The sequence below is a fragment of the Rhizopus delemar genome, genomic scaffold (genome assembly GCF_000149305.1).
Source record: "Rhizopus delemar RA 99-880 supercont3.6 genomic scaffold, whole genome shotgun sequence".
NCBI classification, from domain to species: Eukaryota; Fungi; Mucoromycota; class Mucoromycetes; order Mucorales; family Rhizopodaceae; genus Rhizopus; species Rhizopus delemar.
Genome location: NW_027137832.1, coordinates 2802991 through 2826817, shown reverse-complemented (window position 1 = coordinate 2826817; position 23827 = coordinate 2802991). Strand labels below are relative to the sequence as shown.

The 23827-nt window shown below is 39.8% G+C and overlaps 12 protein-coding genes across 12 annotated transcripts; 8 read left to right on the top strand and 4 right to left on the bottom strand.

Annotated features, from left to right (window-relative positions):
* Positions 1–134: 134 nt before the first annotated feature.
* Positions 135–399, bottom strand: RO3G_09092 (uncharacterized protein; the record flags this gene model as incomplete). Its single annotated transcript, XM_067663677.1, has 2 exons — positions 135–146; positions 217–399. 2 exons carry the CDS (start codon positions 397–399, stop codon positions 135–137), a joined length of 195 nt encoding a protein of 64 aa, XP_067519778.1.
* A 2234-nt stretch (positions 400–2633) lies between these two features.
* On the top strand, positions 2634–3059 carry RO3G_09091 (uncharacterized protein; the record flags this gene model as incomplete). The annotated part of the gene is made up of 2 exons (XM_067663676.1): positions 2634–2759; positions 2844–3059. 2 exons carry the CDS (start codon positions 2634–2636, stop codon positions 3057–3059), a joined length of 342 nt encoding a protein of 113 aa, XP_067519777.1.
* A 146-nt stretch (positions 3060–3205) lies between these two features.
* RO3G_09090 (uncharacterized protein) lies at positions 3206–3646 on the bottom strand (the record flags this gene model as incomplete). The annotated part of the gene is made up of 1 exon (XM_067663675.1): positions 3206–3646. One exon carries the CDS (start codon positions 3644–3646, stop codon positions 3206–3208), a length of 441 nt encoding a protein of 146 aa, XP_067519776.1.
* A 363-nt stretch (positions 3647–4009) lies between these two features.
* RO3G_09089 (uncharacterized protein) lies at positions 4010–6355 on the bottom strand (the record flags this gene model as incomplete). Its single annotated transcript, XM_067663674.1, has 1 exon — positions 4010–6355. The coding sequence occupies one exon, from the start codon at positions 6353–6355 to the stop codon at positions 4010–4012; it is 2346 nt and encodes a 781-aa protein (XP_067519775.1).
* Positions 6356–6994: 639 nt separating this feature from the next.
* RO3G_09088 (uncharacterized protein) lies at positions 6995–8167 on the bottom strand (the record flags this gene model as incomplete). Its single annotated transcript, XM_067663673.1, has 1 exon — positions 6995–8167. The coding sequence occupies one exon, from the start codon at positions 8165–8167 to the stop codon at positions 6995–6997; it is 1173 nt and encodes a 390-aa protein (XP_067519774.1).
* A 401-nt stretch (positions 8168–8568) lies between these two features.
* RO3G_09087 (uncharacterized protein) lies at positions 8569–9240 on the top strand (the record flags this gene model as incomplete). The annotated part of the gene is made up of 1 exon (XM_067663672.1): positions 8569–9240. One exon carries the CDS (start codon positions 8569–8571, stop codon positions 9238–9240), a length of 672 nt encoding a protein of 223 aa, XP_067519773.1.
* A 588-nt stretch (positions 9241–9828) lies between these two features.
* On the top strand, positions 9829–10224 carry RO3G_09086 (uncharacterized protein; the record flags this gene model as incomplete). Its single annotated transcript, XM_067663671.1, has 1 exon — positions 9829–10224. One exon carries the CDS (start codon positions 9829–9831, stop codon positions 10222–10224), a length of 396 nt encoding a protein of 131 aa, XP_067519772.1.
* Positions 10225–11051: 827 nt separating this feature from the next.
* Positions 11052–13439, top strand: RO3G_09085 (uncharacterized protein; the record flags this gene model as incomplete). Its single annotated transcript, XM_067663670.1, has 7 exons — positions 11052–11163; positions 11253–11334; positions 11408–12223; positions 12276–12440; positions 12502–12553; positions 12664–13303; positions 13381–13439. The coding sequence occupies 7 exons, from the start codon at positions 11052–11054 to the stop codon at positions 13437–13439; spliced, it is 1926 nt and encodes a 641-aa protein (XP_067519771.1).
* Positions 13440–15069: 1630 nt separating this feature from the next.
* RO3G_09084 (uncharacterized protein) lies at positions 15070–15343 on the top strand (the record flags this gene model as incomplete). Its single annotated transcript, XM_067663669.1, has 2 exons — positions 15070–15114; positions 15227–15343. 2 exons carry the CDS (start codon positions 15070–15072, stop codon positions 15341–15343), a joined length of 162 nt encoding a protein of 53 aa, XP_067519770.1.
* A 2755-nt stretch (positions 15344–18098) lies between these two features.
* On the top strand, positions 18099–18356 carry RO3G_09083 (uncharacterized protein; the record flags this gene model as incomplete). The annotated part of the gene is made up of 1 exon (XM_067663668.1): positions 18099–18356. The coding sequence occupies one exon, from the start codon at positions 18099–18101 to the stop codon at positions 18354–18356; it is 258 nt and encodes an 85-aa protein (XP_067519769.1).
* A 1087-nt stretch (positions 18357–19443) lies between these two features.
* Positions 19444–19978, top strand: RO3G_09082 (uncharacterized protein; the record flags this gene model as incomplete). The annotated part of the gene is made up of 3 exons (XM_067663667.1): positions 19444–19520; positions 19574–19799; positions 19949–19978. The coding sequence occupies 3 exons, from the start codon at positions 19444–19446 to the stop codon at positions 19976–19978; spliced, it is 333 nt and encodes a 110-aa protein (XP_067519768.1).
* A 1740-nt stretch (positions 19979–21718) lies between these two features.
* Positions 21719–23649, top strand: RO3G_09081 (uncharacterized protein; the record flags this gene model as incomplete). The annotated part of the gene is made up of 7 exons (XM_067663666.1): positions 21719–21761; positions 21895–21944; positions 21990–22073; positions 22120–22204; positions 22255–22338; positions 22465–23571; positions 23645–23649. The coding sequence occupies 7 exons, from the start codon at positions 21719–21721 to the stop codon at positions 23647–23649; spliced, it is 1458 nt and encodes a 485-aa protein (XP_067519767.1).
* Between the last annotated feature and the right edge of the window lie 178 nt (positions 23650–23827).

Genomic DNA, 23827 nt, shown 5'->3' with positions numbered 1-23827 from the left:
TCACACACAATTGTATTATCAAGCAGTATAGAGAGGGCTTGCAAAAGATTGTCGCAAATGAAGATATTCCTATTAACACTAAAGGAAAAGTAGGAGAATTATTGAAAAATTACAAAGTACATAATTATTTTTTTTTAAGAAGACAACTAAAAAGTATATTGTTTATTTATATAATAGGAAAGTGCAAGAAGAAAGAAAAGCACAGGAACCAGTTACAAAGTGAACATCGAAACAAACAATAGCACGGTGTTCGGCGACGTGACCATTAACAACAATGTTAGCAGTACAGAAAGCAAGAAACAAAAAATCGACCATTTGAGCGATGGCTGTTGGAATACAAATGATCAAGAGGATGTCTGGAAGGCCTGGGGCCAATATCTTGATTCCAACGTTAGCCATGATTTTTGCTTGGAAAAATATCACATAATTGAATGCGGATATTCTATAAAATGCAATCCCCGTGTTCCTGAAGAATCGATGCAATTTGTGAATACAGATAATCACACCATAACAACACCTTTCAAGGGATGTATTGAATATACAAATGTTGTGATTAGTGCCATGAGAACTGTAAGCCAACATGATTGACTTAAAAATGAAAAAACTGTATGAATTTTAATAATATTCAACTTTTTCAGAGTAACATGGAGGCTATTGAGAGAGTAGTCAATAATTCAAAAGAAGCCGAAGAAGGAGCTCTTGATGTACTCTCTCAAGAATTTATAAAAGATTTTTTCAAGCTCTGGTATTTTTAATATCCATTTTTTGTAACATAAACATGTCTAATTTTCCCAATTATTTAGTTTGTGGGTTTATTGAAAGCCAAACTTATATGAACGACTTGCCACCAATGAAGCCAACTTTAACTATTGTATGGTTTGGCCAATCATTGAACTTGCCGTAGACAGTGTAAAGACACATGCTTTGAAGTTTGTGCCTGGGGAGTACATTCTGCGCTTTTCTAAAGAAGAGAATAAGGTAGATGGTTGTGTGTTGTTTGGTGATGTCGAGGTTTTTCTGTTGGAAACTTCAGGAAAGTTATTCCATAACGAATCAGGAAAATACGGACTCGACCACATCAAATCGAATTTTGGAGCGTTCACAATGTTTAACGACATATATAAAAAGCATTTCTGGAGATCTGAACGCACTGCAATCAGCTTGAAAATTACATTCCTAGACGGCAGTACTATTCAAGAGGATTGCCAATTGAAGGGTAGCAACATCAATGCTATTGCATAGCGAAAAGTGCTTTGTCAAAGCAAGAATGACTTTCTAAGTCCTTCAGCAGGACAAAAGCATTTTGTCACCTTTTTATCGACCAAGTCTCAGCTCTAACTGACGCCAAAAATGGTAATAACATGTCAATATAATAGTATCTTTCCATGGACTACAATAATAAAATTTATAAAGATATAGTTGTTATTCGGAGGACTTTTCATACATGCAAAATAAAAGAGAAAAAGCCCCCTTGGGGAAAAAAATGAAAAATCTTTTGGCTTTGGTGACGACTACAGGTTTGAGACTTCGTTATAAAACAATGTCTAATGCTTTATCCATTACACCACGGCGCCACTGTTATAAATCATTCAGGCTCACACGAATTTTATTTTAAGCAACTGCTATAAACCATTTTCCTTTCCATTTTGTATTTAAACTTTTTTTTTTTTTTTTTTTTTTTTTTTCCTCAGGAAGTAGTAGCAAGAGCCACTAAGCAAATCCTCAAGATCCACAAAGAAAACAGTAGTCGTTTACTACAAGGCTAATCCATAGGGTTTTTCCTCTCAGTTCTCTACCTTAGGTTTCTTTGACATTATCAAACTTAGCACGGATTACAAAACAAGAATAACAAAAACAAAAACAAAAAAAACTGATTGTACTTTTTTACCGTTTACAATGGTGTACGCCTTGCGGCACCTAAATAAAATCCTCCTTTTACAAAAAAAAAAAAAAAAAAAAAAAAAAAAACGATACGCTTTTTTTCTTTATACTTTACAAAAAAAATGCCTGATTATTTCAACACTTGTAAAAATAAGAAAGTATGTTATAAAAACAAACACTCTCTTACATGAAATTGTTTAGACACAACTGACAGCATCCTCCCCTATAATCATAGGCCAGGCACTGACTTAATTAGTAAACTGGTACTAACTGACACACAAGTAATAATCGCGCTATCAAAAGCCCTCGTGCCAGAAGCGGCAGAAGGTAACTATGTTTCGGCGCCTATGGAATTTATAACAAACAAAAAATGCGATGTTCTCTATGCTCCCCACGATCCCTTGAGTTCGTTTCCATTAGTATTAGTTGAAGTACAAAATCAAGCTGACAACAATTTCTTGGCATGTGCCATTCAATACTGTACCCTAACATTTGAGCGCTACAACAGACTCCCTATAATTGTAATATTTGGCATTGCAAATGTACGGTGTTTTTAATGAGCAAGTCTGAAGATAGTGGCTTCCCTTTTGCCAGACAGATACAAAGCATTGGATGGGCTGAGCGTTGTTTGGTGCTGACTTCCTCGACGTTACAGGCAAATCAACAAGAAGAATCATTGCATCCTTTGCAAGCGGTCGGTCATTTTCTCTGTTCTCAATCTCTCTCTATTAATACTTTGGATTATGGAAAGAATGACTCTGATAAAATTACTTTATACAATTGCTCAGGGAAATCTTGATCAGATAATGGGAGAAGAAACCGAAAAACTGGAGGCCGTAAAAAACATTTGTGATATCAGTGAAATTCAATTACAAAAAGTAAAAAAATGCCTGGAATAAGGTGACAAGGTTTCAAACAAAAAAGCATTGAGCTATGTGGACGACACTTTGTCGTTTTTACAGCGACAGAGAAGGAAATACTGTAACGCCATTGAAACAACTCCAGTTGAAGAAACCCCACCTTTAGTTTATCTGAACAAAAAAAGGCCCGCAAGCGCTCTAGAGCCTGACAACAAAGAACTTAATATAGAGCTATACGAATTTGTTCAACGTTTCAAAAGTGGAAAAACAGATAGGACCAATTGGAAGAAATGCTTTGAACAAGGTGTCATGTTTTGACATGTCAATAAGATAACAGTCTTTTTTTTTTTTTTTTTTTTTGTAAATAAATAATTTATTTTTATTTATAAAATATAATATAATAGGAGTCACACGTCTGAGAGCGGTGTGAACCAAAAGAAACAGAATGTAAGCGATTGAACATGCTAGTCAAGGTCGAGCTTGCCCCTTTTGAGGGTGGCAAACTGCGACATAGCACGAGTGACCAACTGTTTATCAATAAAAGGAAAGCCGTCAATAGTAAATCTCCAATGGGCACGCCAGATAACAGAGAGCACGCAGCAGCTGAGAGTCCAGAGATCAGTATTGTCAACAAAAGGAAACCACTGAAAAGACCAGAGGATTGAGCATACATCATCTTGAGTGAAAGTGAGGTGTGGACTAAAGAAGTTGAAGGCATCTATCCATACTCTCCATTTCCTGGGACAGTGCACGAAGAGGTGTTGTAGATCTTCATTATTAGCAGAGCAAAATTTGCATTGTGAAGAGGTCAAACCGTCATCGAATTTTGAGAGAAGTGACTGACTAAAGAGTTTACGATGGAATAGACGATACCATAAAGACCGGCTTTCAGGCGAAACAGGCATTTTCCAAAAAAGTGACCACTTTGAAGTTGGTATTTGTGATATTGCCGATGATGGTAGAGGTCGCTGTATTAGAGACAACCGAAATGGTTTAGGTTTGTAACTAATCCATTGGGGCTGCGAACAAAAGGCATCGATGAACGTTGAATCATCTACTTCCCCCAATGGCTCATTTTGATTCAATATATGAGACCAGATAAGCTGATTGAGCTTGATGATACGATTATGGATATCTCGGCTTAACTTGGAAACCAGACGAGGGGAGGAAGGCTGGTCAGACGACAATAAAGGTCGTATACATCCAAAGTGGTGCTCATACGTAAAAAATTGAGATATCTTGAGTTTTTTGTGTCGTGCTCGAGTGATCTAATAATCAGTAGGAATCATAGCGAATATAGCGGACAGGGGCAAGCGGAGAAGTGTGGCAGGAGTACACTTTGCTTGTTGTGTATCTGCGTATCCGAAAGAATCAACCGCCTCATATATGTTTTGCATAAAGTTATTAGCGTGAGCAGCAGGACGTAATCGCAAAAGAGGGAAAAAGAGAGCCAGTCTTGTTCCAGTATTTCCTGAATGGAAACGACGTATATGATCTAGCAATATAGGCTGACTACAAGACTGAGGGTGGTTGTCTTCTAGGACTTGACGAAGCCAGCGTATCTGTAGGTTGTGTCGTTGAAATTGTGGATCCAAAAGATCTAACCCACCTAACTTTGGATCTAAACACAACTGCGTGGATTTGATCTTAGGTTTGCAGTTATGCCAGACAAACTGATAAATCACAGAATTGAGCCGTCGAAAGAAGGTAGTCGGTAAATGAACCATCCGCAGAACATACCACAATTTAGAAAGTATTAATTCATTCATGATGGTAACGCGTCCTTTGATAGAAAGTCTACGTTGAGAATAGATAATACATTGAGATTTCACTGTCTGTAACAACTGTTGTTCTAGATAACGACGTTGATGAAAAGACTGAATCATGGGAAATCCAAGGTATCGAAGAGGACAAGGTGCCGAATGATCGTGCCAATTGGAAATACCTTGTGTTGCTAGAAAAGCAATCCACTCTGGGTAGGAGCGTCCATCCAAAGAAAATGCTTCAGTCTTATGAATATTAAACTTAGCATTGGATACAGACCCATAGCGGTCTAAATGGTGGCGTAGACGATAGTAATCATCCGTAGATTGCAACAGGACACATACATCATCTGCATATGCAAGTACCTTTAAGGGTGAAGGTACGATGTTGGATGTTGCTGTAGCCGAGCTGTTCACGGATTGAAATTGGAAACCTTGAAAGGAAGAGTCTTGAAGGATATGTCGAAGAAACGGCTCCAGCGCAATGTTGAAAAGAAGAGGCGATAATGGATCGCCTTGTCGAAGACCCCGACGCTGATCAACTTTGTTGGTAAAATGTCCGTTAATATTGATTCTCACCGCATTTCCAAAGAAAAGATTCTCAAGAGAATGAATCAAAGATGGAGGAAAACCAAAGGTCAACATTACTTGACGCAAGTACATAGGATGGACACGATCATAGGCCTTTTCTTGATCTAATAAGAGACCAATCTCAGGCCGTCTTTGAACATGAGCTTGTTCCATGAGTATGTTGAGAATCATGCCATTTTCAGCTATAAAGCGATCACCAAGAAAACCAGTTTGATAACGATTGATAATCGTGTCCATAACGGATCTCATCCGTTGGTTTATAATGCGCGTGTAGATCTTTGCATCACAGTAGATCAAGGAGATTGGCCGCCAGTTTTTGAGGGTAGAGAGGTCCCCTTTCTTTGGCAGTAATCTTACACGTAAATCTTGCCATGATGATGGAAAGGAACCAGCAGTTAAAGCCGTGTTGTAGATCTTGATAATAAGATCCTTTAACGGTAAAAACTGATAAATGAGATGCATGAAGACATAACCTAAACCATCCGCACCAGGACTACTTTGCCTCCTAATTACTTTCTTTGACTGTTCAATTATCTCTTCAATCGTAACGGGTGAGATGAGATAGCGACAATCATCTTCATTTAATTGTGATAGATCTGCTATATCTTGCAGATAGCAATCAATGTCATGCTCATCCACAGGATCCACTGAATAAAGTTCTTGGTAGAATGCTCGACTAGCCTCCATGAGTTGTGTACGAGAGGAAACAGTCAATCCAGATGTAGAGTCTTGCAAAAAATTTATGCTCTGTTCTACAGTTCGTACCTGGTGTATCCGCTTGAGATAACCGGCGGATTTCTCTCCATGTTCTCTCCAACATATTCCCGCCTTTAATGCTGCAATATCTACCAACTCTTGTTGAAGAGATTCAATTTGTTGGTCCATAACAGGAAGATAATGTAAACGTATAGCTGTGGGTGGCCGACTGCGGAGGAAAGCATTGCGCTTGCGTTGCAAGGCCTTAATTGACTTCTTGCGCCAGTTGGTGTAGTCAATTGCATAGCGTTGAATAAATTGCCGTATTTCAGATTTGACGTAGTCCCATTGTTCTTGTGCAGTCATCGGAGTAGGCAAAGAAGGTACGATATCCGTGAGTCGTTGTTTTAGTTGTATGCGGTACTCTTTCTGTTGAGCCAAAATGGGGTTGGCACGCCAGAGACCAAAACCAGTGGGAGTTTGACCTAGGTTAAGCGAAAGAGAGAGTAATTGATGATCAGTCCATGAAGAGTGTAGTCGATGTATATCTGTAGCTCTAAGCATTGGGCGCATCTGATTACTAATGAAAATGTAATCGATTGTAGAGTAGATCTCATCATTATGACGGAAAGTTGGGATATTACTATTGTCTCCACTATGCATCACGTTATAAAAGGATTCTTCTAGATATGATGCCCATTTTAGATATGTTTGACAAGTTAGGACGATGATAAGAATAATTGAAGTCGCCAAGGATAATGATCCGATTTGGGTCAATATCAGATACAGAAGTGAGAGCTTCTAACACAGAATCAAAAAACTCTCTTCTGTCCTTACCTGTAGAAGCTGGAGCATAAACCACTAATACATGAAAAGGAGTATAAAATTTCTGTGGATGACTAATTTTGGAAAGAATAATGCGTGGGTTTGACGGAATGAGGTTATCCGACAGTTGATATTTGGAAGAAAAGGAAAGCAAGCCACAATGGCGAGTCCATAGAGATTGAGATGCTTGAAATTGTACATTGATGAAGTTTAGATGGTCTGTGTTAGTGTGTGTTTCTTGAAAGGCAATTATATTGAAGTTTAAAGAGCGTAAGTAACGTATGAAATTGGATTGTTTTTGGGTATTATGGGTCTTCACCAAACTGTTACAGTTCAATGAAGAAATGTTGAATAATAGTTCTTTCGATCTATTATTCATTATTGCTTAGATTGAGTTAGAGCACCATCAATGTTGAATACTGTGGTGCCGTGCTGCTGATCACTGGGGATGCATGCTTGTATTGATGATCCCAGATTATCTAAAGAGTCATGACGAAAGTTATATCCTGCTGGGGCGCCATTATGGTGGCTATCCATGGCAGCCTGATGTTGAGACTGAGGAATGTTTTTGGTGGCTTGATCCACTATAACTATGTCTGTAGCAACATGTGGATTGTCGGTATTTCTAGCATTAATGTCCATTGGAATATCATCTTGTGATTCAGCGGTTGTTGTGAAGATAGCTTTCAGGGCTTCTTGAGTGGATACCAAGATAGAGTCCTCCTCAGTTGTTAGCAAAGTAGAGGAATGGATCCTTGGGTCATCACCAGATTCGTTCCGAATAGAACATTTACGTTTCATAGTATTCGAAGTGAGAGGCTGGGAGGAAGTGCTAGGCATAGTTATGCCACTAGAAGCTTGGCTCGACTGAGCCTCAACTTGATCTACTCGGTCTTGTAGAGCAGTAGGAGTTTTTCTGGCCTTTTTAAATGGCTTATTCTTGCTTTTTGCGCATTCAGCAGCAATATGGCCACTAGCGCGACAGTTCCAACAAACACGGGATGAACGTTTCTTTGGACAATCAGAGACAGCATATCCTTCAGCATGACAGTAGCGACAATAGGTAAGCATGTCACTCCACACAGCATAAAAGCCTTCATCTTCTGACTGATACCAAGGAAGATGGTGAGAAAGGGGAGAAAATCTGTTATCATTTTTTGGGACGCTTAGTATAGCATAGCCCGTACCCATATAGGTACCAGTGTGGGATTCTCGTAGGATTCCTAAATCAAGAACGGAGCCATAAGGTTCCAAACTCATTTTCAATTGTTCCTTAAGAATGTCCTCTTTAAGAAAAGGAGGATTCGATAGTCGAAGTCGAACTAAAGGTACAGCTGGATCTAAGGCTCGACAAGGTAAAAGCCTAACTGCATCATTTTCAAAAGTAATGCCGTCTTTTAGAATGTGATCAATGGCAGGATCTGAGGGATCAAAGTTGATTTCAGCAATCTTTCGACAGCCTTCTTTAGTGGTTGCGACTGCGATTCGTGATGGAAATTGTTTTGCAATCAGGGCCATGAGCTGCACGGGCGATTCAGATCTATCGGTCATGTCCAGGAGGACACTACCTGGAGAACATCCTGCTCTCCACACTTTAGAGTGAATAACTTTGTCTTGCTGACTGTTGTGAATGTTATATTCGAAAGTAGCATTCATAAGTGATGTTCGCTTCCTGGCCACTACTTGGGACCAGGGCATATTTTTCGATTTGATAGGAGGCGCTGGTGCCTGTGGTCGCTGCGTGGCTGCGTTGACCGACTGGTGAGATATTTTGTCAGAAAGAACCATGTGTCATTAATTTTTTAAAAAGTGACATTTAGTTTTCGGTTACGGACATTTAATTTTCTCGAAGTGACAAAATTTACCGTTCTCACTATACTGTAACACAGGAACTCTTTTTCGCTTCCTCAACACTTTTGATAAATTCTTTCCTTTTAAGGAAATAATTCATCATGTCCACTCACCTTCAAACCATTCAACGATTACAAAATGAACTCGCAATCGCTAATGCCAAGATACACCAGTTGCAACAGGAAAGCGCTTCTTTGCGGAAGCAAGTATCCTCTGTACCCACACCAACTGCAAACTCCAGCCCTCCTTCTGAATCTACTCCCCTCTCCTCCAAACGACCACGCTCCCCCAGCAATGATGCTGCTCCTCCCACAACCAAGGTATCTAAGCTTCCGAATCTCAAACCCAAACACAGTTTATCTGCTATTGCTCGGCGGTTTTCCTCTCCTACTGCTCCTTCCAGCTTCACGTTTATCCACGTTCCCATTCACCGTCGCCTCCCCATCCATCAACTCCGTGCTAACCCTCGTGACTTGCACATTAACACACGCCGCATTCTGGATATTCCATATTCAGATCGAAATGTAGCCAGCTTCCTTATCCATACCGGTTTCGAACCTGAGCTCCGTTTTCAGCTGTACAAACACAAAATCACTATTCGTGACGACTTTGACCCTCTGAGCTCCACCATCATTCGTGATCCTACGCTTCTCAATGAATCCATTGAGAGAAAAACTAAACTTGCTCGACATGTGTTCCTCCAACGACTTGGTTCTGCTTTCCGCCGTCTCAAGGCTCCTCTTTACAACGCTGTCACTAACTACTTTCTCTAATCTGGGCTCATAGACCTCAATTTCTTGGAGTCTTTTGAACTCGCTCCCCCTTACAGCCACCACAACCCTCTCCTAGACAAGATCTAGAGTTCTTTTGTACCTCTTCCCTTCCCTTTCCTTTTTCCTTTTTGACTATCAAAAAGGTTTTTAGCACACTTTTATCCTCTCTTCGATCTGACCCGGGCAACTCAATCCCAGAAGTGATTATGTGTTCAATTGGGTCATTTTAAATTTAAAATATTCTTTAATCGTACTGTAACACAGGCCATGCTACACCTAGTAAATCAACCAACAATGAAAGAGCATATCCACATCTTACAAGCCGAATTCTTGCTTCGAACTATTGATGCACCGGATGATACTCTTATGTTTAGATTGCTTCCTTACATTCGAACATCAGCAAGCCACTCACAATGATACAAGCTCACTACTTCCCCTCTATGGCGGCTCTGCGCTGAAACCGATTCTGATCAACTTGATCGACGCAATTTCAAAGCAATTTGTCAAGATTATCTACAAGAATCTTTTGAAAACCGCCGTGCAGACACTAACTCTATCCTTCTCTCCGCTTACCGTCCTCAATTAGTCATGGATCCCATCCTCTGGCTACCGATGTCATACATTGAACGTAGCCGATTAATTCGTTGGCGTATGGGCTGGTTGCCTGGTGGCCATCCCAAACCATGTATCTACCACCCTCATGACCTGCTCACTCGATCGCATGCTATTACCTGTCTACATATGCATCATCGCCTTCTTATGCCAAGCACTATCTCTGACCTTTTATCTTATCTCCTCAATCTCCTGCCTACTTCAAGGAAGAAACATACTATACAACGTCGATTAAAATATTCAGCATGGTTTATTCGATGGCCGATCATTTGCCAAATCCTACATGAACTTGACTATCTTCACCATGACAAAACTGCTCCTGAAATTCCACCTTTAGGTACTAAACTATTGCATTGGTTCAGCCCTAATTAATCTCGTATCGTTTGTTACTGTATCTTCTTCATCTTCTCATCTTTATCCTTTTTGACTATCAAAAAGGTTTTTTAGCTCTTTAACCATCTCTTGATCTAACCCGGGCAATACAATAATTTCCATTATTATGTGCTCAGTTGGGTTATTTTAATTCTCAGACAAATAAAATATTCTTTAATCGTACTGTAACACATATCCGTAATACCCAATATGGAATGTTACCAAAAAACGACCAGCATCTGAGATCAAAATTTGTTGCAACAATTCCCCCCTTAAATTGGTAAAGATTTCTTGAAACGGGATACAGTAGAATATGTATTACTCTTGGCTTTCAATTGATTTGCATACTTTTTGATACTGCGAAAAGACAATAATGTATAAATTCTACATTGCTTTGTACATTTGTTTTTTCTTTATTAAAATTCTATTACAGCAAGTAAATAACAAACAAAAACCATTCTGTGTTATTACTGGAGATGATTGCTATTCGGCAATTGAAGCCACACGTGATGAATTGAACCATCCGCTCATGAACTTTATTTTGTTGGGCTTGTGATATTGAAAGTCGCTCTTTCTTTTTTTTTCTTCTCCTCTTCACAACGTTTTTCTTCTATAAACAAAATCTTTCAGTTTTCACAGCAAGAGGAAAAAAAAAGCAACTATTTTCAGTAAAAAGAAGAAAAAAGGCAATTAAGAATAAACAGAAAAAAAAAAAGAGGTTAGAACAAAAGCTGTGTAATCAACTTAGTGAAACGCGTAAAAAAATATTTTTTAACATGTGCAAGATTAGCGTTTTTTTCTCCTTCTTCTTTTTTTTCATTTGAAACATGTCAGTTTATAATCATCGTCCAATGGTGCCTGCACCACAAAGTCGCATTGTAGAAATGCTAGAAACAATAAGAAACGAATTTGAACAACTAGCACAAGAATTGTATGTCTGTAAAACGCAAAGAGATGATTTTGAACATAAAAGTAAAATGCTTTCTTAATTCCATTTTAATCATCTGTTAACTTTTCTCTTTGTATAGTGAATCAACAAATATCAGAAATGAACAATTTTCAACAAAGCTTGCTTGAACTCGAACGTACTCAGCAAAACCAAAAGAAGCAGTGAGTGTACTATCCCTGTCATATATAAACAACCATTTAAACCGCAGCCTTTTTTTTATTTTTTTTATGCTAGATATGAAGATGAAATTACCAGGCTTCGTCAGCAAATCGAGTCACGTATCCCCTCCGGTGGTCCTTCAGGCATGCCACTACATCCTCTTCCTCCTCAACAACAGAAACCTCAACTTCCACATCAACCTCCACCACCCAATATTGGACCCGGATCAAATTATTTTGGAGGCATCATGAATGCCCATGCCCAAGGAACCTCTGGCTTAGTTGCTCCACCTCAAATACCCGAACAATCACCAAGTCAACCCTCTCAGCCTTCTCCCCACTTTCAAGCGCCCCCCGCGCCTTCCTATCTAAATGGGCAGCAGCAGGCATATGTTCAGTCTCCTGGAGGTAGAGGCATATCCACCCCACCCACATCTCACCCTCAACGGCCAGATTGGGGCAACTACGGCTATCGTCCCGGCTCTTCTGTTCCCCCTCCTGTCGCACCACCTGAATCGATAGGTTCAAAGCGTAAATCAAACTCTTCTTCTTCCTCAGCTACTCCTGTGACCCCTCAGCAACAACAACAGCAGATTCAGCAACAGTTAAAACATCAGCAACAGCAACTGATTCAAAAGCAACAACAGCAACAACAGCAACAGCAACAGCAGCAACAACAGCAGCAACAGCAGCAGCAGCAGCAGCAGCAGCAACAACAACAACAACAACAACAACAGCAGCAGCAGCAACAACAACAACAAGCTATGATGTCGCGTCCTGCGTCTACCAACAAAATATCCAGTCCATCTACTGGATCAGGCAATTTAGCCGATGTTGATCCTGAAAATGTACCAGCTAATATGAAAGTAGAGGGCCAAGACTGGTTTGCATTGTAGGAAAACCAAATGGATACATGTTTATGCATATTTTAACTATTTTCATAGGTTTAATCCTAAAGCACCTCGTCAGTTAAAGGTTGATTTGATGCATACCATGGAACATACGAGTGTTGTTTGTTGTGTTAAATTCAGTGCTGATGGTCGCTTCTTGGCTGCTGGTTGTAATCGAGCCACTTTTATTTATGATGCTGTTACCTCACAAAGAGTAGCGTAAGTCCATCTCGACTGCACTGATACATAGAATGTTGATATGAAACTTTTAATTTTCTAGTGTCTTGCAAGATGAAAATATCAAAGCAGAAGGAGATTTATATATTCGTTCCGTTTGTTTTAGTCCTGATGGTAATTATCTTGCCACGGGTGCTGAGGATATGAAGATTAGAGCAAGTATTGATGCTTTTTTATAACCTGTTGTATTCTAATACGTCTATAGATTTGGGACATTGCCAATAAACGTATTAGAAATATTCTGAGTGGACATGAGCAAGATATCTATTCTCTTGATTTCAGTCGAGATGGACGTTTAATTGCATCTGGTTCAGGTGATTGTTCTGCAAGGATTTGGAGTATGGCAGACGGCAAATGTCTTCAGGTACTTCGAATCATTGATCACGACCAAAAGGATCCTGGAGTGACGAGCGTTGCCTTTTCACCTGATGGACGTATTGTTGCAGCAGCCAGTCTCGACAAAATGATCAGAATATGGGATACTCAAACTGGGGCTTTATTAGAAAGACTAGAAGGGCACAAGGACAGTGTGTACTCGGTTGCGTTCATGCCTGATGGTAAAATGCTCGTCAGCGGCAGTTTGGACAAGACGCTCAAGTTGTGGCAGTTGGGCACAAGTGAAGGGCGTGGTATAGGTGTTGATAGAGACAGAGGTAAAGGGCCATGTAAAGTGACCTTTACTGGGCACAAGGACTTTGTTTTGTCTGTTGGTTGTACACCTGATGGTCGTTGGGTTGTTTCTGGTTCAAAAGACCGTGGAGTACAGTTTTGGGATCCACGTACAGGACAAACACAGTTTATGTTGCAAGGACATAAAAACTCTGGTATTATTAAAAGAGTGCTTTGTAATATGATATTAATATCTATTCTATAGTCATTTCAGTTGCCATCAGTCCATCTGGCAAACCCTTCTTTGCAACAGGTTCAGGTGATAACCGTGCAAGAATATGGAGTTATGATTCTATTAGTAGAAGTTATTAGCGTTCGAAATCTCTTTTTTTTCCTTCATAATAAACAAAGCATAATAAATCATTAAATACAATGGGCTGCAAAGAACCTTTTCTTCATAATTTAATTATTGGAAATTTATTGGTTTTTCATGACAACAACTTCCAGATCGATGATTATGCTGATTTTTTGATGGTTGGATACCAAGAAAAGGTCGTGACCGTTATCAGTAGAAAAATAAACCTTGGAAAAGACTATGTTGAATTACTTGCAACAAGTGGATTCTTTGCCTCAGTGGGTAGTTCATTTTTCTCTCCTTTGCTTGGGTCATCAAGAACTTTTAGAAACAAGCACAGCAAGTCTTGAAACTATCTCGATCAGTGTAGTGTTTATTACATCAAACAAAAAAGAATATAGTTGCAAGAACAGGTTGCTATAAGTTAAATGCAAAAAAAAAAAAAAAAAAAAAAAAAAAAAAAAAAAAAAAAAAAAACAGCTGTGGATTCCACAGCAAGAGGTATGAAAACAAAGGTTTCTCGCCAGCGAACCCGTTGTCATTTGAAAATCATGATATTATACATTCAGTTACGTTGCTGGTAATCAAGACATTTGCATACCCAAAGAATACAGCCAAAGCAGATAAACAAACTGCTAACGAAAGCGCTAGCTCAAGATGATTTATCTCTTACCTCTGTTAGTAAGCTCATGAAGAGATACCTTGTCTCTTTAGACAAGCATGGAAATTTTTTTTTGTCCCCCCCCAAAGAAACAAAAAGGGGGCTGATTGAAGTTTATAATAACTCATGTACTAGTGCCTTAAAGTCCTTCAGCATCAAGAACATTAACCAAAAAAAAAAAAAAAAAAAAAAAAAAAAAAAAAAACGATACGTAGCAAAAAGAAAAAAAATTGATTTGTTTGGAGCCTTATTTTATAAATATCAACCTTTCAATCTGTAAATAAAAATCAATCCTTGAAACAGTGAGTATTTGTTTATTATCATCTTGCTGATTTTTATATCGTATTGCCCTGAACATCAATGTAGCCGCGAATCTACAGGTTTTCAACCGGTTTTTCTCAAGGACCAGGTCTGTGCATACGGAGCCATCAATCACGAAATGGTTACGCCCTTTGGCATTACTTTTACTGATATCTATAGGCGACCTTTTTTTTTCTTCTAGATACGAGAGTATGTCTGAATTAGACAACACTCTTTTGAAAAACAGATGACACCGTGCTGATTGCACTTGAACACCTACAAAAAAGATACTCAGTGTACTGTTCTATAAATATCTTTTTTTCACGTGGCGTTTCGTAGTTATGCTTGGCCTTGTCTGTGATCGTTTCACAAAGTAGGTCGTTTTGCTCCGTTTTTGTCTTGCTTGAGCTTTTATTGTTTACGATGCTTATAGTCCATTTTAAATTTACTCTGTTTGTGATAAATAAGCAGGATGATGTCAAGAAGCTCGCTGGTGCAATGTTTCAAGAAGCAGCAGGTAAGGAGTGACATGATAGGTTGCGGTTCAAGTATGTATCGATGTATTTAACCTAGACATAAGGTATTTAAATATACATTGCACATAGCTGAGCTCATCTTTAGCCCCTTTCATTTCTCCACTGCCCGATTCCAAGCTTTTTAGCATATATCACTGATTTCATTTAATAATGACTATACTGAATGTATACCGTTTATTTTGGTCAATTGGGCTGGTAACAGGGGGGGGAGGCTTCAAGGCACTTTCAAAACCGGACAGCCAGTTATGAACTGTATACTTTATGACGAATTGTTTATGTTCTTTTTTGGTTTCTATTCATAATACAGCCTGTCCTCACGCCCAATAAGCAACTGAACTATCGACAGGACATCCCAAAAGGAGCTGCTGATACAGCCATCAAGAAACGAGATTGGTTGATGGTAGGGTTGGTAAAGAAGGCTTGATAACAAGTTTTGCCAGTGCTTCAACAATAGTCAGCTAACCAAGATTCACCAATGTCTCGTGAAATGGATCGTTTGGTTGAAATGGTTTGCTACTGCAGACATCACGTTTTAAGCCCCCCTTTCTAATATCCTCAACCCATTGAACCAATTAAAAAAAATCTTTTGTTTATACGAACTGATGCTTAAAAGCCCGACTTTTCATAGAAGAAGGTCTTGATATTCGTCCAATTGAGTCTCTCGTGTCCATTTGTTTGACACGCTGATGTTTTAAATCTAAATACAATAAACACACAGTCCCAAGCTAGAATAGATCATTCAAAAATACAGCATGCCATTCAAAAGGAGCAGCACCGGCTCGACACAGGTTGGCAGTCGATCTAAAATGTTAGCCAAGGTGTTGCATGAATCGTGCATAAACGTTTTTGTGGCGAATTCTCCTTGGGCAATAGTCAACTGTTGCCTGATGATAGTTGTAAGGATGATTGAGAGACACGAAACGAGAGCTGGCGTTTGTAGATGCAGTCAGATGTACTGTATCGAATCAAACCACACCCTACTTTTCTGATTTTAAAAAACCCAAACTACAGTCAGAAAGCATGTACAAGAACAGATCCCAGTGTAGCCTAGTACAAGTAGCACCTGTCCTCTTGAACTCCTCCACTTTGTCCACTTTCTAACACAGAAATGACGATGAAAGTAGGTAACAGCAATCGATTTTGAAATTACTCGGTCGCTATTTGCGTTTTTTTTTAATTTTTTAATAGACGAGTCAAAATAAGATTACTTTTTAAAGAGAATCCTACTCAAATGGGACTTTATGTTAAAAATCAAAGATGGAGATACAAAATACACTTGTAGGAAAAAGAGCATGCTAGTAGAGATGTCATGAAGGTTCTATCGATGATTACAAAAGATAGAATAATATTTTTTTATATGGATTAAAACAGAAGAATATGACTGATTTCAATGTGTTTATGATTCACTGCTATAAAAGCTCTATTTGATGTGTCATGTCCAATAGATCATATTATTCTTTATTGGTTGATAAAAGACAAGTTCTTTTATGAAAATGATCAAGAAATTAAAATACTGTTTGAAAGCCATCTGTTCATCTTGTGAATATGACATCGTATGTTTACATGGACACATACAAAAGATATGAGATAATGCATAAGAAAGGATGGCAATATACTTATTTGTTCTATATGCAACCGTAATATGATGAGATCACATACATGTTAGTCATCCTCTCCTTCATTCTTTTTCTCTCTCTCCTTACTATTTTCCATATGGAGTATGTCATCCATCTTATTCTTACACGACATCATATCATTGTTAACGCGCTTCTTTTTATGCATTTTGCTTTGTTTATCTGTGGTAAAAGATAACGCCAAGTATATCCAATCATAAATCAATTACAAAACAATCACTTGTTACAGGATGGATTCGATAGCATCAACCATTCAACAGGCGAATGGTTCACCAAAACGATACAGTGCCTAGGCTGATGGATAGCATCCATTGTAAAAGGTTCATTCTTTCATATGTCTTTCATCATGAAGCAATGAATTAATTTCTATTTCGAAATTTTAGCTTGTTCTGAAAGAACGTAAGGCATGTCATCCTTGCTTCAATGCAAAGTAAAATTTTAATGACCGGCCCCAATGAAATTCAATGCTCTTCCAATAAACAAAAGGAGTTTAGTTTTCTTTTTTTGGCATGAATCAAAAAAAAAAAGATCAAGGCTTAAAAGAACCTTTCAACCGGTGATGGGATGAATTGTAATCCATCGATGCTCGCTCTGTGCTTTGACTTTTTTTTCTGAAAAGGACAAGAGAAGGAGGAGGAAAAAACCAGAGGGAGTTTGTTCTTATGTCATTGGAAAAAAAAAAGGAATTTGGGTAATAAAACGGAGCTATTTTGTATTGTATTATCTCATCATTATCTAAGGCAGATCCCCCACTCATGTCTACATAAAAAGCCCTGCTTTTTTCTTTCTTTCTTTATCATTTGATTCAACCTTTCCACAAGAGTTTTGTTCTTATTTTGTAAATAAAAAAAAAGGTACATAACGTCTTTTTCTCTCTTTCTTTCAAACAATGTTTTCTTTTATTAAAGATTTGATTCATTTAAAAAGGAAAAGGCTTCAGACCAAGGATATTAACAACGTTAATAGCAAGATGAATGTTCATGCAGTGCCCAATCAAAATCATTTAGACACAAAGGACAACAGCCAATCGATCCATCCCCACAGGGTTGTGCCCAGATCACGATCAGCTCAAAACCTAAAAGAGACTAAAAAAGCAACCGAGGAGCTAGCCCAGAGGGTAGCAGAGCAAAACAATAAAAGAAAGAGTCAATTGCTCCTTCATCACGGTCTTGATCGATTTGAGATCATCAAGAAAATTGGAGAGTAAAGGATGGAAAGATGTACTGTTCTATTCAACTGACCCCTTCTTGTCTTAGTGGTGCATTTTCAAATGTCTATGCTGCTCGTGATATGACAACAGGCAGGAAGGTGGCTATAAAAGTAGCCCAGAAGCCAAAGCCTGAAAAAGTGAGATGCCTTTCCTGTTCACCCACACGACACTAACCTGTCCCCTCCTTAGAATGATTATCGGCATTTACATTCAAGTATTCAAAAAAAACCAAAGGCAACTGAAGTACATGTCGATAGGAAATGATATCATCGTTTGCTAATCCTCCCCCCTTTTTTTTACCCTAGCGTGCCAGTATTCTAAAAGAAGTACAGATCATGAGAAATATTCGACACCCAAACATAGTCCAACTGGTTCAATACACAGAAACTCGAAACAACTATTTCTTGACGATGGAACTCTGTGAAGGCGGTGAACTCTTTCATCAGATTGTCAAGCTCACTTATTTTAGTGAAGAACTCTCTCGTCATGTTATCACACAAGTAGCAGCAGCAGTAAAATACCTTCATGAAGAATGTGGTATCGTACACAGGTTCTATTTTAAAAAAGTATGCTTCAAAAAAAACCCCGACTGACACATTTTTCTTCCAGGGACATCAAGCCCGAAAACATCCTGTTTGATCCCATACCCATCCTACCCTCCAGACATCGCAAGCTCCGTCCGACCGACAACGAAAGCAAGGTGGACGAGGGCGAGTTCATCAAGGGCTACGGCGGCGGTGGGATCGGTCGGATCAAGCTCGCCGACTTTGGACTGTCAAAGGTGATCTGGGACAACTCGACCTTGACACCCTGTGGGACGGTGGGCTACACCGCGCCCGAGATCGTGTGTGATCAACAGTATTCGAAATCAGTCGACATGTGGGCCATCGGCTGTGTGCTCTATACCATCCTCTGCGGCTTCCCGCCCTTTTACGATGAATCGATCCAGAGCCTGACGGACAAGGTGGCCCGGGGCCACTTTACCTTCCTGAGTCCCTGGTGGGACACGATGAGCCAGAGTGTCAAGGACCTGATCCGTCATTTGCTCTGTGTGGATTCCAAAAAGCGATTCACGATCCATGAACTCCTCGAGCATCCCTGGATCACCGAACGATCGCCCCTCAGACCCTCCAGCCGAGAACAGAGCCGGATCCGCCAGGGGCCGGTCGGCGAGGAAGAGGACGTGCTCATGGACGAGGCCAATTATTCGACGCCGGACGCGGCCACGCTGCGTGAGATCTTTGATGTCACCTATGCCGTTCAGCGGATGGGGGAGGAGCAGCCCAAGAAAGAAGAGAGCCAGCCGAGATCGCACCCTGTGCCCGTGCCTCACACACAGCAAAACCATCATCTGCCGATCGCTCAAAAGCTGGCGAAACACAGTCGTGGGGTGGCCAATCCGGTCCGCTGTCAATACAATCCACAATACCCTCAGCCAGTCGAGCAATTACCCAACACGATCGCAAAACAAAAATTCAATCTGGACATGAACAATGCCACGCTGTTAAAAAATCGTAAAGGGGCCATGAAAGCTCAAGTGTAAATTAGTGTGTAAATTATAGTTTCTTTTTTTGTAAAGTTCGGTTATTTAAATTGTATTTTTTTTTTTCATGCAATCCATAAATGATTTCATCTTTTTCATCTTTTTTTTTTTTCTTTTTTTTTTGTTTTTTTTCAACCATGAATACAGAAATAAAAGCACCTGGTGAAAAGTTTGATATCAAAAGCCATTCACTGACAGACTATATCAATCCAAGGTAAAGACAGTAAACGATTGCTTACAAAGCCCCTTGAACACCTCTTTCCTTAGCCAAATGGGCTCTCGTCTTCTTTCTGACGAAAACAGGATGAAGGGCATCAAGGATCCCGAGCGTCGAGACATCTCCACCGCCCATCTGGATTCTTCACTGGTCAATCACACATCGCATGCCGAGTTTGCCTATGATGCGTTTGTGTCTTTCTGTGCTCGTCTGCTGTTGAATGATCCCAAGATGGATCCTGCCGTCTTGCTGTTTGCTTCAAACGTGCTCACGTTGGTAGAGAACAACACGCTGGACACGGCCGAGCTCAAAAGACGGGTGGAACAGCTGCTGCCGACCGCATCGCCCAGCCAGGACGGATGGACGAAATACAGGTATGGTCGAGGGGCCAAGTTGGCCGTGTCCGATTTTGAACAGCTCCACAGCCTGGCCGAACGGGTGGCTCAGTGCAATGAGGGTCGGGATGGCCACCAGGACAGCTTGAGGATCGTGGATGATGACGTAGGTGATACAAAGGAAGAGCAAGCCAGCAAGCGACGAAGGTCGAGTGTCAAGGGCGATGTGCAATACATCCATCATCCTTTATTACCCACACCCACACAACCAAAAAAACAGACGACCTATCCCAGCTTTATTGAACATAATCAAGAAGGCATCCCAAGTCATATAGAGTACGATAAAGACATTACCCCCTTTGACAGTGAAGAGGATGAGGATGTATAAAAAAAAGTAGTTTTTAATGTAATCTTTCATCATCTTGCTGTTTATCATGGGCGATGATGGCCCCCCTTTTTTTTTTTTAATAAGTCTAGTGGCGATATTAAAATTAACATAGAAAACGTATTTTCCTGAGCTTTCTTAAAAACTTGTTGATGCTTCATCCAACACTATTGAATGTAAAGCGTACATTGAGTGTCTGCTTGATGGGCTATCGATCCAAAGCGATGGGTCATACGCTCTGTTTGTCATTCATCCTTTTGTCTTTGTGGATTTATGATTTATTTTCCAGTGTCCCTCTGTCAACCATCTTTTTTGCTTGTGAGGGTATTGATCATAACGAAATGAACTCAACCTGATTCATCATCAACCAATCAAGTAGACTGTTGTAAAATCATTAGAAACCGATGTTAACCTACGCTTATCCCCCCCCCTTTTTTTTATTTATTTATTGAAAGGTCTTGGTTGATACAACGTTGCAAGTGATGTTGAGAGAAGATTCAGAACGATGGTTGATATCAACCACCGAAAGCATGTGGCTCTTTGGGTGATGAAGAGGGTGTGTTTAGTGAAGGCTTTGATATCAATAAGATGATGTTTGTAAATAAAAGATGAAGAAATTCCAGACATAAAGCAAGATAGGTCATGTCACAGTGCATAGAGTGATGCTTAATAAGGAAAAGTGGATCCAACCCGAGTTTATTTGTTGTGAACCAAAGATTGTCTGTGGTGATTTATAGTTGAGGCGATAAAGCCAGGTACACATTCGATAGGCATCCTGTTTCTTTTCATAAACATAAAAGTAGATAACGAGAAAATGAACCCCTTGAGACCCCCTCTCTGTTTTCAAAAACATCTCAATGACAAGCATCTGTAGTTTACTAAAGAAAGGTTTTATAAATGATCAAATAAAAAAGCAAGATGAACAGGGTTTATTCTGCTGCTTTTCATCCACTGAAGATGACAGTGAACACAAAATTGAAAGGTGAACTCCATGCAACATTCAAGAAGAGTTGAATGTTTGTTGATAATCCTACATAATCTTGATTTTATTTACAGTGAATCAAAAGAGAAGCAAAGAGTGCTGTTCAGACAAGATGATCTTTACTCATCTACATCCTCAGAACACAAAAATGAGTCTCCGGTGAAAGGTACGAAATGAGATGAGTGTAACGTTTAGGACAGAAAAGAAAGTTGTATACATTTTACTATAAATGGGATTCTTTTGGCAGAAATAATTGTAAGTTTATCATTGATAGATTATAAACAAGGAGGGACAAGAACAAGCTTCTTTTTTTATCTCTTTTTTTTTTGTTATTGTTTTGTGTATTGCAAACTCTAAAAAAAAAAAAAAAAAAAAAAAAAAAAAAAAAAAAAAAAAAAAAAAAAAAAACCGGCCTATTGAATAAAAAAAGGTTAGAAAGGGAGGGGGCAAAAAAAATCTTTTTCTTTTCCTTCTTCTTTTCTTGTGTAAATAAATGTCTGTTATTATAAGCCATTCTTGTGATATGATCCCGATGGGTAAAAAATAATAATAATAAATAACAAGATGGAAATGACTGATACAAAAAAGATAAATCAAATCATGATTTACCTAAACGAAAAACAAGTGCTAGATTAGGTCCATTTTTACTATTGAAAACATTGGGTGTAGGTGAATTTGGAAAAGTAAAGATGGGTAAACATGTAGAGACAGATCAAAAGGTAAGCAAAAGAGAACAAGAGGATGGATGATAACATGTGTCTTAGGTAGCTGTCAAACTGGTAAAGAAAGAGGACATTGATTCTTTAACTCAGTTGGATAAAATTCGCATGGAAATTGAAATTTTAAAAGTAAAATGAACGACAAGAATCGTAACGATCCTTATTCATCCAATAGACACTCAATCATCCATACATTGTAAAATTGCTCACAGTGAATGAAACAGAGAGCTGTATTGGTATCGTGTTAGAATACGCCGAAGGTAATCTACTTTGCATTCAACGCATCATCTAATTACTGTTCCCTTTTCAGGTGGCGAGCTATTCGAATACATTTACAAGCAAAAATTCTTGCAAGAAGATGAAGCACGTCGACTGTTTTCTCAATTGATAAGCAGTATTCACTACATGCACCAAAAAAATATTGTGCATCGAGATTTAAAACTTGCAAGTTTTCTTTTTTTTTTTTTTTTTCTTTAAAAAACAAAGTCTTATATTCATCTACAGGAGAACTTGCTTCTAGATTGTCACGGAAATTTGATTGTCACTGATTTTGGATTTGCCAATCAATTTTCACCTGCCACAGGTGATTCAATGTCCACATCCTGTGGTTCTCCTTGTTATGCTGCCCCTGAACTTGTCATGACGGGTAATTCATATTCTGGAAAAGCAACCGATATTTGGTCAAGCGGTGTCATTTTATATGCCATGCTCTGTGGTTATTTACCCTTTGATGATGACACAAAGAATCCAAATGATAATATCGGTCGACTGTATCGATACATCATGGTCAATAAACCCAAGTATCCCAGCCGAATTTCTTTTGAAGCACAAGACATCATTGGGAAAATGCTCGTACCAGATCCATCCAATCGGTGTACAATCGAGACTGTCATGGCACATCCTTGGTTACACGAATACGCCAACCTTTTCAAAAAGACCGTGTCAGAGCTCGAGATGGAAGCAGAGAGGATGAAAGAGATCCTGTTGAAGGGTACCTCGCCTGATTTGATCAAGAATGATTATTGCTCAAGTTACTACAGTAGCCATCATCACAGCAGTAGCGAATCCAGTTCACCTTCTTCCCTCTCTTACTCTTATACCTGCTTCAATCACACCAAAGACCAATTCTCTCAAGAATCAGTCGCCGTCGTCGTCGAAAAGCCCGAGAGAGAGGAACGAGCCGAGAACGAGCCTGAGGTGGGCCACAGCACTCCCCAACCACCCTCTGATCCTGTCACGAAACCCAAAGAAAGCCAGGCAGACACGATCCCGATCGCGCCTGTCCAAGCAACCGAGGAAACCAAAGAAAAAGTCGTGAGGCCATCCAAACGATCCGAACCCAAGCTATCCCAATCCATCAGCTCCTCCCTTCGAGCCAAGCTCTTTCACCGCAAGAGCAAAAAGGAAGAGGGCCAAGGCGAGCGAGGGCCAGCACGCCCTCAGGTTTTACCCAAACGGACCAAGAGCACCAACCTCCTCTCTTGGATCAAACACAAGACGCACAAAGACAAGACCTCGCCCGACCGTCCCACGGATCTCGAGAGCCAAGCACCCGACGCACTTGCCACCCAGCTCAGGACACACACCGGCGACCTGAACCGATCCGCCCTCACGTCAAAAGCGCCCAGTGAAGTCTTGCAGGAGATCACCAAGATCTTGCGTGTGCTTGGGATCGACGTAGACCCTCCGTCAGGTGCCAGATTAGTCTGTACCCGACAGTCGACCGAGGCCATCTACGGTCATCCCGACCTGGACTCGGGTGAGCCGATTCAGTTCACGATCGAGATCTGTCGATTCGAAAACCTGTCCGGTTTATTCTGCGTGGACATGCAACCCTTGGCAGAGAACGATCAGGCCTATCGATGGATTGGACAAAAGATTCT